This window comes from Lissotriton helveticus, chromosome 1_2 (genome assembly GCF_964261635.1).
Source record: "Lissotriton helveticus chromosome 1_2, aLisHel1.1, whole genome shotgun sequence".
Taxonomy (NCBI): domain Eukaryota; kingdom Metazoa; phylum Chordata; class Amphibia; order Caudata; family Salamandridae; genus Lissotriton; species Lissotriton helveticus.
This window is the reverse complement of record NC_136058.1, coordinates 181604005-181616436: the sequence shown is the minus strand read 5'-3', so window position 1 is coordinate 181616436 and position 12432 is coordinate 181604005. Positions and strand designations below refer to the sequence as shown.

Genomic DNA, 12432 nt, shown 5'->3' with positions numbered 1-12432 from the left:
TACAAAGTTACAGTGTCTGTCCATTATGGATAGTGCTAAATCAGTACCTAACAATGGGACCTCAGGGGTATATAAACAAAATGAAACTTATTTTAACAGCATAACAACAAGCCTTAAAAATGCAATAGGTCTCGCCTTTCATTAAGTTAAAGCCATTTGCTTTGGGCTACCAGAGCTCACTCCATTGACCATGGTCTTTCCCCACCAACACCTCCGACTTGTTGGCATTAAGTTGTAGACAGTTGGCGGTCATCCACTCGGCGACTGCTGCAAGATCCCTCTGAAACTTTAGAGCATTCTGGAGAGAGAGTGAGAGAGTGAGAGAGAGAGAGAGAGAGAGAGAGAGAGTGAGAGTGAGAGTGAGAGAGAGAGAGAGAGTGAGAGAGAGAGAGAGACAGACACAGACACAGGTCAGCCCTCTGCTCTTGGCTACTACAGCCAGAGGTTGTAGGTATAGGTTAAAAAGCAGAGAGTTCAAAGAGGAGCCCTGTGGCACCCCTTGCTTGATGGGAAAGATGCCAGAGGGGGCTATCACCTGACATCCTTTCAGCAAGGAACGAGGCAAGACACTTCAGGGCTGAGCCTTCAATTCCAGCCTCATTTGGGCGTCGCAACAGAATGACATGGGACACTGTATCAAACACGGTACTAAGATCCAGAAGGATCAGTGCCAACGTCTGCCCTGCATCCAAAGCTGTCCAAGATGATTGTACCTTATGTATGTTTTTATCGATATGACATGTATGAGCTTTTTAAAATGTGGAGCCAGGTAACTACTTTTTATTGAGGGTGTAGCAGAGTACCCAGAAGGACTACATAATACATTACTTTTTAGCGTATTCCTGTATGATGATAAGTTGACTCTGTATTTGTTTTTTATAAAAAATGTTTCTTATTGCTTTTATGACACTGGATGTCGAAATAAATTTATATCATCATTATATCAAAGAGTCATTTATGGGCAAATGGTTGATTGCTATGGTAGAACCTCTACGATTAAAGTAATTTGCTCTTGTAACTAGAGAAAGGGGATTATAATTTGATATCATTCTCCAATTTAATTTTATGGAGATAAATGGCAATAATCAGTGTTTTGCAATTAACACATCAATAAAGGGGAGAGTAGGATGTAGAAAAGAAAAATCATTAAAACTCGGTTCACAGAGCGACAGACTCGCCAAATATTCACCAAAGCATTCATGTCCTTGAGTTGCCTAAATGCTGCTCTGGATTTAGGCGTTTTTGTTAGAGTGACTTACCCTGTTGAATCCTGCGGTAGTGTTTGTTCAAGGACAGTTTATTTTCTCATGTTCACCTTCGAATGTTCTGGTTCCTTTTTTAGGAAGCCTCTACTGAAAGTTTTTCCAAGGGTATCTTTACCTCTGGTTGACCATGAGGGGTGTCTGCTTGGTTCTAAATGGGACATATGTTCTCCGCCCCTGTGCTGTAAAAAAATATTTTTTCTGGTGGCACAGCTTGCCCGGTTTTAAAAATGAAATATAGTACATAACTCCTTGAGCCTCTTTTAAATCCATTTCCGGATCAGAGGAAATACCTTAAAGTTAATGACTTAAAGAAGCAAGATATACCTTCTTCCTTACTTTGAAACATCCTTTTCTTTGTCCAGTACAGCTGAGAGTTGCATGCAACAATGTGCAACATATGAAGAATGTCTGTGGGTAAAACTGATCAGTGTAATAATTAACTTTCAGGTGAGCATAGTAAGGAATTTGACATTTCTTTAGTAAAAACGTTTTTTAATAATGACCCTGATATTGCCAAGTGTAATTCACAACACGTGAATTTAGGCAATAAATAAAGCAGCGGCAGACATACGAAATTTATAACACTATTCCTGTATTCCTTTTTGCAAAATTTAAAGAACTGTTTCTTCTACAGGAATTAGACTTTCTATGGTTTCTGTCAATATGCTACCTCACCATACTTCTTAGCTGCGTACTATTCAGGCACCCATTAAAATGCCCATCTGTTGAATTAAGTCACAGTACACAACAAAACCCAATCAGATGCCATCAAACAAAGCAGTATTATAGAATCCCTTTGGTTGGTGATTGTTAGAGATGCAGGACTAAGAAACGAGAACTCTACCATAGAGGGGATCCTTAAATGTATTTTGTTCATCATCAAAGCATATAAATTCACTCTGGACAACCAAGCCACTTATAGGATCACAACGTAGAAAACATGTTGCTTTTTTTCTGTGATGCCCCACAATTCACTGTTCCGGAACTGCAGTCCATTGGCATGATTAGGAACCATAGTGAACCATAGTGAACTTTGTTATTCTAATACAAGAGTGTTGTGCATCAGATTAGCATCATGCTCCAAAAAGAAAACAACCCCCTTTTTATCCAATAAAGTTAACAAAATTTAGTTTACTAGCAATAAAACTTTCTAGATTCACTTGTAATTATATTTTGACATTTTTTAGGCTCTGGAAAGATGTAACTAATAACCTAAAGATCAGAGACATTGATGCAGCAACAGAAGCAAAGCATAGGCTGGAAGAAAGACAAAGAGCGGAAGCAAGAGAACGAAAAGAGGCTGAATTGCAGTGGGAAACACGGGTGAGTTTGTTACTCTTGTATGAGAATTTGGTGGTAACATTCTCCATTGATTAAAACGTGCTAAAAAGTTTAAAAGTGCAGGACATTTTCACCCTTTCTCCAATTTCTCACCATAGTCGTTCGGCGTCTTCTCAGCACTGGAACGCCGAACGACTATTCTCCACTGATAAAAGTACTGAAGGGAGAAAGGACTATACTCACCGACTGGGAGTTGTGACTTGATATTAGAAAGTGGTTTCTCTTGAATGGTATGAGAGAAAAACTGGCCAACTGGCACTCAAAGCACAGTGTTTTTGGCAGTGGCAGCTCAATATTTTTTTGCCCTGAAGAAATTGCCTGATAAAGACCAAGGCAATGAAACATGTCGGCCATAAGCAGAGTGTGAATCGATAGGTAGTATTCGCATCTCTCCTTTTTATGTATATGTGTTTACTGTTTGCAACAAGAGAATGCGAGTAAAAGGTTTCTGTATCTTGTTTGCACAGTAATTTTTGCGTTATATGTTGAATGTTGTTAGTCCTTGTCACATATAAGTTTTGTGTACACTGCACCATTCACTGTCTCTTTTCCTTTGGGTTTCGGACACGTTTACGTTAAGCTAGGTGGCACCGATGATGAGAACAGGGCCATCCTGGTGAGTATCAACCAGGGGTCCCATTGGTGGTGCGCCCGTGAGGTGCCATCTAGCTATTCATATTTTTTCAAATGTTGTCCTTCTAGTGAATGTATGTCCTGTGCTGTTTCGTAATGTGTTGATCAGAGTATGGCTATCTTTTATTTTGGCAATAGACTGGAACACGGTAACAATCTCTAGAGTTAGAGGTGTGGCTGGAAGGATCATTTGACAATCCAAATGTGTTCACAGGTCTGGATGTAAATTGCCTAAAGAATTAGGTCATTTGGTTTTGTTGATTTACTGAGTGGAGGGCGACCTAGTTCTGCACTTCCCTCTTGACTCCTAGTATTTGTACGTACCATTTACTAGGGACTTACAGCGGGTGCTAAAGTTCTGTGCCAATTGTAAAACAATCCGAAATACCTTGTTTTAAAGGAAGGTGCACTGGCACTGAGGTCTAGTTTGCAGGCCTCAGTGCACTGTCCGTATAGAAAACCAGCATCTAGTGGCTAAAAAGTGGGCATACAGTGTGTGTTTGTGTGGGGTACTGCAACAAAAACCCAGTTTCCTACAGCTGCAGAGATCTGAAGCTGTAGGCGTTGATGCGCCTTAATATGGGCTATGGGCCATAATTGAACATTGAGCAGTGGGAATGACGAGCAGGATCTTTAGCCAGAAGAAGGATTAGGTCCAGTCAAGTGCTGTTCCAGTCACCACAAACACAAGGAGATGATGGACTGAGCGCTAAAACTTTTCAGACACTCATCCACAGTCACAGATTTGGGTTGAATCCATCATCATTCTTTAGCTCCCTTTGCCACCACAGTTCAGAAGCAGCTATAAGGAAACCGGTCTTGACCATGTGTCTCATGGGAACAGTGCAGCCCGAACTGCAAACCCAGGTCTTCCCTGTACCGGAAATAAGCATCCTGGAACGGGTTTCGGTGTCCAGATGGATCATCAGTGTCCCGATGTTACAGCACATCCCAACTTAACTGTGCAGCTGTAGGTTTCTTTTGTCCAGGCTCCTTGCCTGTGCCAGCAGCCTTTTATCAACTTATTTATTCCCTATTGGTTTGCATTGGGCGCCTGATGCTGTGTTGGCACTCTGCACCCGGTAGCCCTCTGTGCCGCTGATAGTTTAAGTTTGGTGCTACCTTGTGGCCCAACGTGCTTACCTTAACCCCCGGAGACGAGGTTACCAAACTGTGCTACTTACCTGTAAGTAATATCACTTAAATTGCACCCTTTCTCTATTGGATCATGGGCGGGGAGGAGCCTTAGGCGGGGAAATGGTATTTAAATGTGCTTTGGCGCTGGAGCGGGCACATTGGAAACTGGGCCGCTACCTTGCGGAAGGCTGCATTTCTGTGTTTGCACTATGTTGTTTTTTTTTAAACCGACGTGTTGCACTTGTAACTTTTAAAACTGAACACTAAAATTGATGCACTTTAGCCTCGGTACCTTTTCGTTGTATTAAATGGTGGTGCTGACTCCCTAGCGGTCTCCGCTGTTACCCCTCGGCTCAGCCAATCATCAAGGGCGGGGAATTGGTATTTAATTCTGCTATGGCGCGGGAGCGCAGCGGGTGCGCCGGCGGCACGCCAAAGGCAAGCCCGTCTGCACCCAGACGGGTCCAGGGGCCAGACACCCAGCCTGTATCCTCGAGTATTCTTCAGAAGAACTTAGAGGTCTTCATCGGGCCTCGCTCCCACTAAGCCCCATCACTAAGACGCATCTGAGCAGGAACAATATCTGACAGATATGTAAAACTTTCCCAGAAATCACAGATCTTACCTATCACACTCCGCAGAAATCGGACCTTACTCTACCTAAGCAGGTAGTACTACGTATAAACTACTTAAACACACGTTCTCTAGTCAGACATCAGCTTGATGTATTCATGCTTTTAACAGCAGATCAACCTGACATCCTGTTGGTAAACAGAAACTCCTGACTCTTCTCCAGACATCTTGGCTGCACTACCCAATGATTATTATATTCTTCACTTAGATTGTCCATCTGGTAAAACGGGTGGTGAAGTTGCACAATCATTCACCGTGACCATAAGTTCACTGCAGTCTCTTTCTTGAGTCTTGCGGCAGTGGATAATTTTGTCATTAAGCTGGAATCAAACTCAGCCCCCCTGATCTGCATCGTAATATATAGGCCTCCTCAGCACATGCCTCTGTTTCCCCTATTACTGAGCGAGCATATGGCTAATATGGTAACAAACTACACCAATATTATGTTAATTGGTGACTTAAACTACTGGTTTAATGACGCACTTGGTGGTCCCCACTCTAAGGAACTGATGGATTTATTAACTAACCTCAATTTTACCCAGCATTTATCGTCAGCTATACATAGTAAAGGCCATATTCTTGACCGAGTCTGGACTACAAACCTCATAGTGTCTGTTCCTACGATTCTGCCATGTCTATGGTCTGACCATCATCTTATAAAATTCTCAGTAACCATACCTTTTAGTAATAAGACTCCCTTGGTTGAGAGGGGCATGATTAGGAATTGGGGCACCCTCCATAGACAGGAATTGATGTACACATTACCCAGGTCAACCCCAATTTTTAATCCAGACGTCGATCTCCATGAAGTAAATATCTCAGCATGGCTCCTAACAGCCAGTGATTTGCATGCCCCATCCAAAAAACAAGACAAGACCATTGCTCTGACGCACACAAATGGTTCTCAGGTGAGCTAAGAAAACAGAAGTTAGCACTACGCCAAAAAGAAAGAAGGTGGTGATTGAATTACTCTCCTGAAGACAAGCCTCTCTATTCAGAGGCGCAGAAAGATTATAAAAAAGCTATGACTGCAGCAAAAGCTTCCCGTTTCTCCACCAGAATACTAAATTCCCGTAATAAATCGAAGGAAATTTTCTCAATTGTGAATGAGTTATCCAATGCCTACCGAGTTTTACTTAAACCTACCCCTACTCAGGATCTCAGTGACAATCTGAATAACTTTTTTGGGGAGAAAATTTCCACGATCAAAGCCAGCATTCCACGCTATATTCCCAATAAGTCATTCCCGGTCACACCTACAAATGTTTTATCACTGAAACACTTTCCAGCTATTAGCACTTAGGCTTTCCTGGACTTATTGCCCAAAGTAAAATCTGGTTCCCCTCTGGACTGTTGCCAACCGCACATTCTAAACTAAATCTTCTCCGCTTTGCCACAGCCTGCTGTGTCCCTCACTGTCACAGGGCTGCGTCCCTAAAGTATTTAAAGATGCCATTGTGGTCCCTCTTTTAAAAAAACCTGGAGCGGACCTACTAAACTCTTCAAATTACCGCCCTATGTCCCTGCTCCCCTATTTAGCCAAAATCTTGGAAGCCCATGTGGCCAAATACTTGTCTAATTTTGTGGAACAATCTGGCTACTTAAACCCTCATCAGGCAGGTTTCTGCCCCGCCCACTCCACGGAGTCAGTGATACTGGCAGTTCTGGATGATCTGCGCGGTAAAGCAGACTTGGGTATGCCACAGGCTTTGTTGCTCCTGGATCTATCTGCCGCGTTTAATACGGTCGACCACAGGATACTGAAGGACCATGTCAGACAGGCTGATATCCTGGGCCCAGCCTTCAATTGGTTTGAATCCTTCCTAGAGGGCGTACTCCAGCAGTACGTTTGGCCAACTTCACAGCACCCAAGCTAACTACAACAAAGGGGGTCCCACAGGGGTCCTCATTATTCCTCCATCTGTTTAATTTGTACCTCCTCCCTCTGATTCAGTCCCTGAAAGAAAGGAATGTGCCTACATTCAACTATGCCGATGACTTTCAGCTCACGTTCACCATTGATAACTCCCATAACTCAGTTATCAACTTTCAGGAAACTATGCTCTACATCCGCAATTGGATGGATCATAATCGCCTGAAACTTAACCTAGGTAAGACTGAGTTGCTGCTAACGGGGGGAAGCCAGATCTTCTGGGGCCCTCATTATTGGCCAGCGGAACTCGGCTCTCCTCCTAAGCCCTCCACTTCTGTAAAAAGTCTTGGGGTGATTATAGATAACGACTTATCACTGAAATCTCAGGTAGGCGCAGTAGTATCAACTTGCTCCTTTCAATTACGAAAGATTTGACAGATCAGCTATCTGCTCACTCATGCAGCTCTGATACAGGTGGTGATAGCCATGGTACTACGCTAACTCCATCTAACTGGGGATGCTACTTTTCTTGACCAAACGGCTCCAGATGGTGCAGAACTAGGCAGCAAGATGGATCCACCAGCACCCTAGGTAGCAATCTGCCAGACCTCTTTTAAAAGGTTTACACTGGCTCCCGCTTCTTCAACGGACTGCCTTTAAGACAGGCTGTCTAGTTATTAAATCACTACATAGTCAGAGCCCCAAATTCATCAATAACTTGCTATCCAGGTATACCCCTTCCCGTAACCTCTGTTCAAAACATCTCCAGTTATTAACTGTTCCTAAATTTAAACGGAAACGGGAAGGAGGCTGCCGATTTGCATACTTGGCTCCACAGTTGTGGAACTCGTTCCCTCTGGAGATCCAGTCTTGTACGGAACTACTGAGATTCAGAAAGTTGCTCAAGACATGGTTATTTGAGCGAGCACACGATTAATACCTTCTCCTCAGTTCTGACCAGTTACAGAGCTAGCGCCATGAAACCTCTTGGTGTACGCTCGTTTTATAAGTTCCTTATAACATTAACATATAACATTGGATAACATTTGTACAGGGTACTGGATCTGACATCTGCACCCGGCCGCCACAGTGCCTCTGGTGACCTTGCATGCTACGGATTCTTTATCCAAAAGCTCAATATCATAAAACATTTACTTGTATATTGCTGATTGTGTTTCCTTCCATAGGATAACATTGTATTTTTTTTTATTATTTAAAAAAATATATATATCTCCGCGAGTATTGACTGAAGGAGGGACGTGGTGCTGGGGTGAAAGGAATGGGGGCCAGAGCGGTCCAAGACAGCAGAAAGGGCAACATTGAAATCACCCTCCCCAGAGAAGGACCGCCGGGCCCAGGGAAGAGATGAGGTGCCAGATATGAGTGAAGAGATCAGGATCATCAGAGTTGGGGCCGTACACTGCAGCAATTATCATGGGCTGTGACTTTAGAGAGCCATGTAGAATCACATACCGTCCGTCGGGGTCAGCAATAACCTAAATAGTTTGCCAGGGGAGCTCCCTACGTATCCGAGAGTAAGAGGAATAAAATGAAGAATGCGATTCACCCCAGTAGCACAATTGCAGTCTGGAGGAGGTCCCTGGCAACAAGTGGGTCTCCTGCAGGAGACAAATGCCTACCTTGTGCCGTTGCAAGTGTGAGTGGATGAGCCTGGCTTTCCGGTGGTCATTAAGACCATGGATGTTCCAAGTCCAGCAAACGGTATCGGTCATGTCGTACTGTAGTTACGTGAAAAGGAACGCACACCAGGAGGCCGGGCTGCGGTGGAAGCCAGAGGGAGCGCTATGGCGATAAGGAGCAGACCAAATAGGGAGCAGGGTGAACGCCAATAGCGGATAATGGAACAAGCAGGCGGCCTGCAGCACCGGGAGGCCAAGTCATAGGGCTAGCTGCCAAGACCCAATGGGTGCAAGATGGTGGGAGAGGCAGTGCCAATCGGGAAGATGAGGGACTAGTGCACAACCTTACTGCGGTAAGTATGGTTAGCGACACAGTGATGCAATCTATTTGATAGCATAAAATAAGGACAAGAAAACAACAACAAAATCATCAAAAAGTTATAGATAAGCCCACAGAACCCCCATCCCAAACCCACCCGCTCCCCCGCACAATCAACAATCTGGAAACCAGGATCTGGAAAATGAAAAACCAATTGAGTGCAGGCGACAGTGTCCCAACAGAACCCCCACCCGACCAACCCCCTCCCCCCCACCCTTAGCAAACCAATAAACAGTACCCGAAGACCCACCACCCCCACACCCACTCCAACCCCCCAAGCAGGCTGAGATACCACACCTACCCACCCTAGGAAACCACAACTAGGAAGAAGGAAAGCAAAACGAAGAAAGGGACCCATCACGTGAGGGCATGGCAGGGCTCAGCGTACACCCCCGCAGTGAAGCAGGGTGGCCAAGCTATGGATGCAGCTGACAGCAAACAGGGAAACATTCACCAAAGAGTTGCCACAAAATCAGTAATTGTCACTGAGGTGGTCGGCTGCAGCTAGCTGAGAGCCGGAGGGTGATTTACGGGAGGAGTTATCAAGTTTCTTGGCAAAAGCAAGGGCGTCCCTGGGATCAGGAAACATGAGTGTCTTAGCGCCCTGTCTGACTCTCAGCTTTGCTGGGTAGGCCAGTGAGTAAGCAACATCGTGTTTTGGGAGAATTCGCTTTGCTGGGAGAAAGTCACTGCGAGTAGCCTGTATTGCGAGAGTATTATCCGGATAAAAAGAGAGCGAGTTACCTTGATGGGTGATTTTGCCCTTGTTGCGTGCTGCTCGTAGGATCGCGTCTCTATCTCTGAAGTTTAAGATTTTAGCAATAATGGGACGTGGAGGAAGACCAGGACCTGGACGTGGACCAAGAGAGTAATGAGCGCCCTCAACAATGAAGACTGTCGAGAGAATGTCCCCAAACAATTACCGGACAAGCTGCTCAATGAAGTCCTCCATGCACGAAATATTGGTCGATTCTGGCACGCCCGTGATGCGGAAGTTGCTCCGGCGGGAGCACGCCTCCAAATCTTCATTTTTGTTACGAATAAAGTCCAGTATTTTGTCCATCTGCAGCAATTTCTGATGATCTCGAGTGGCGGTATCCTCCACGTCCGCGATCCGGGACTCTGCGTGAAGGAGGCGGTTGTCGTGGGAGTCCACCCAGACCTTGACGAATCCAGGCGTGCAGAAAGTTGATCAAGTTGGGCCGCGATTCCGGTGACCGTAGATTTAACGTCCAAGATAATCGCCTTCAGATCATCATCACGTGCCAGCGGGGCCTCCACATTGGCTGCAGAGTCACCTCCGGCCGGCTCGCTCCGTCCTGGCGGGTGGATGTGCGCTGGTCAAAGGCAAGTTTGGGTTGTTTAGGGCCGGTCCTCTCCATGGCGAACTGACCGAGGCGGGAGGCGCCACCAAGGAGCTGCAGATCCGAGTAGCGGTCAAGGGGAGCCGCAGTGCAGGACACAGCAGGCGGGGTACCACTCCTCAGCAGGCGCCATCAGTGTGGGATCCCCAGCAGCAAGCACAGCGTCAAACAGTAGTCACAGCCGGCCGCAACTGGTGGCGGGCTCAGAAGGGCACCAAAGGACAGCGGAGGGAGGCACAGGTGTCTAGGAGGTGCACAGCGCGGCACCATAGGGGTAAGCCCAGGGCGGGTAGAAATGCAGGCCAGTGGTAACGCCGCGGCCCAGTCTGCCGGCGGGATGCAGGCTCCGGGGCCAAAACAACACCAGAGGATGGTCCAAATCCGAGCGCGCCCATGCGGCAGGGATGGCACCAGGTTCCAGAAATAGAGGCAGAGCAAATCAGTGGTTGCACACAGGGAAAGGCAGCAGGGAAACCATGCATACACTGGGCGTCTCGCCTGCCTTACTTGCTGTGTGTTGCGCAGCAGGTGAGGGGCCGGGCAGATGAAACAAGGCGACCCGCCCGCCCAATGCGTGCATTGGCCGCTGCCGGGGCCCGTGGTCCGGAGCTGAAGGGGAGGAGAGTGTGCGGCCTAGTTCTGAAGCCGAGGAGCGGCGAGGCCAGGTCACGTCAGGCCAATGAGGGAGACGGCCGGGGTGTAGTCACTCGCCTGGTGCCCCCCACATCTCCTCCTGGTAGTTCCCGGTAGCGCTCAACAGACTGCGGTAGCTGCGGCGGGGATGCACGGGCCCACCGTGCCCGACACCAGGTCCGGGCTCCAGTCGCCTCCAGGAAGCACGGCAGCCGAGGAGCAAAGTGGTGATGCAACCATGGAAGGGCCGGGCCTAATCGCACACGGACCCCCAACCTGGCCGCGAGCCTCCACAGCTGCTGCGGCACTCACCGGGGCAGGAATCGGGGAGATCATCTACGTCCTCAGAGCAGTGCAGGTCCCGCAATCGGCCAGCCGGGATGCAGGCTGCAGGGAGCCGGGCAGGGCCCGCCTCGGCGGATTAGGACCAGCGCAGCAGACGGGTCTCAGAACTCGAACACTGCGGGCCGCCCGGGAGCCAGAGCAACACTAAACGACTCCTCAGACGGTGCCTCGTCAGGAAAACAGGTTTGTGGCTGAGATGGTGCTGTCCCACATACAGGATGTTGTTGGATGTTTTGCTTGGCCGGCACAGCCCACTTAAAGTGCGTCCATCTTGCAGCCGGTCAAGCCACACCCCCTAGGATAACATTGTATTGATTCAAAAATGCACAGTGTCCCCTTTTTACATTGAAAACCAAATGCTTAGCTTGGCCCTCTGATAAGCCTAACTGCTCGCCCACACTACCACAAGAGAGCATTAGTATTATCTACCTTACCCTTTGTAATGCCTCTGGGGATGCACTGGACTCTGCGCACTCTATACCTCATTTTGGTATAGTATATACAGAGCCAGCTTCCTACAGTAAAATACGTTTTCTTAGGTCGAATCTGCTACTCTTGGACCGTCAAAGGTATTCTCACCCAACTTTAGCGCTTTTGCCACGATGAATCTGAGGGAAGAAGATCCACAAATAAGTGCAAAATGCCGGAAAGAGGTAGCAGGGACAGCGCCTGTAAGGAACTTGACCAGTGGATCTTATAAGGCAGCGCAAAGGGCAACATTAAATTAGCAGCAAACTTAGACCATAATGGGTACGCAATAGCAGGTGGTAAGGGCTAGGTGCAAAGTGCAATAACTTTCAGGAGAGGGAGAAGACTTGCCTCCCACAAAAAACTTGATACTTTTGAGAGAGACGTCTGGATGGACAGAGCTTTGATTTCAACTTCCATCGTTTGCTGGACAGAGGTGCACCTTGCATCAATGATGCCCCCCCCCCCCCCAAGTATTTACGACTGCTCCTTCGTGATCTTATTTCCATTAAGTTGCCAGCAGCCCCTCTTGGTGGATTTCCTGCCCAGTCTTACGATTTTAGTTTCCCTAAGACAATAGTGTAGGAGTACAGCATATTCGACAAACGCTGCAGCCCAACTCTTGTATAGTTTACCAGTGCTGAATCATCCGCATAAAGCAGTTTCCTGATATGTTCGCCTCCTATTATAGGTGAATGACTGTGGGAAATGTCAAGGGCAC

General features: G+C 47.0%; 1 protein-coding gene across 11 annotated transcripts in view; it reads left to right on the top strand.

The window, feature by feature from the left end:
• OSBPL9 (oxysterol binding protein like 9) overlaps positions 1-12432 on the top strand; it is a 1511872-nt gene that overhangs the window by 1425239 nt on the left and 74201 nt on the right. For all 11 annotated transcript variants that reach the window (XM_078670721.1, XM_078670755.1, XM_078670745.1 and 8 more), the window contains one exon: positions 2453-2588. In XM_078670721.1, the coding sequence (XP_078526847.1) occupies positions 2453-2588 (136 nt within the window). The remainder of the gene's footprint in view (positions 1-2452; positions 2589-12432) is intronic.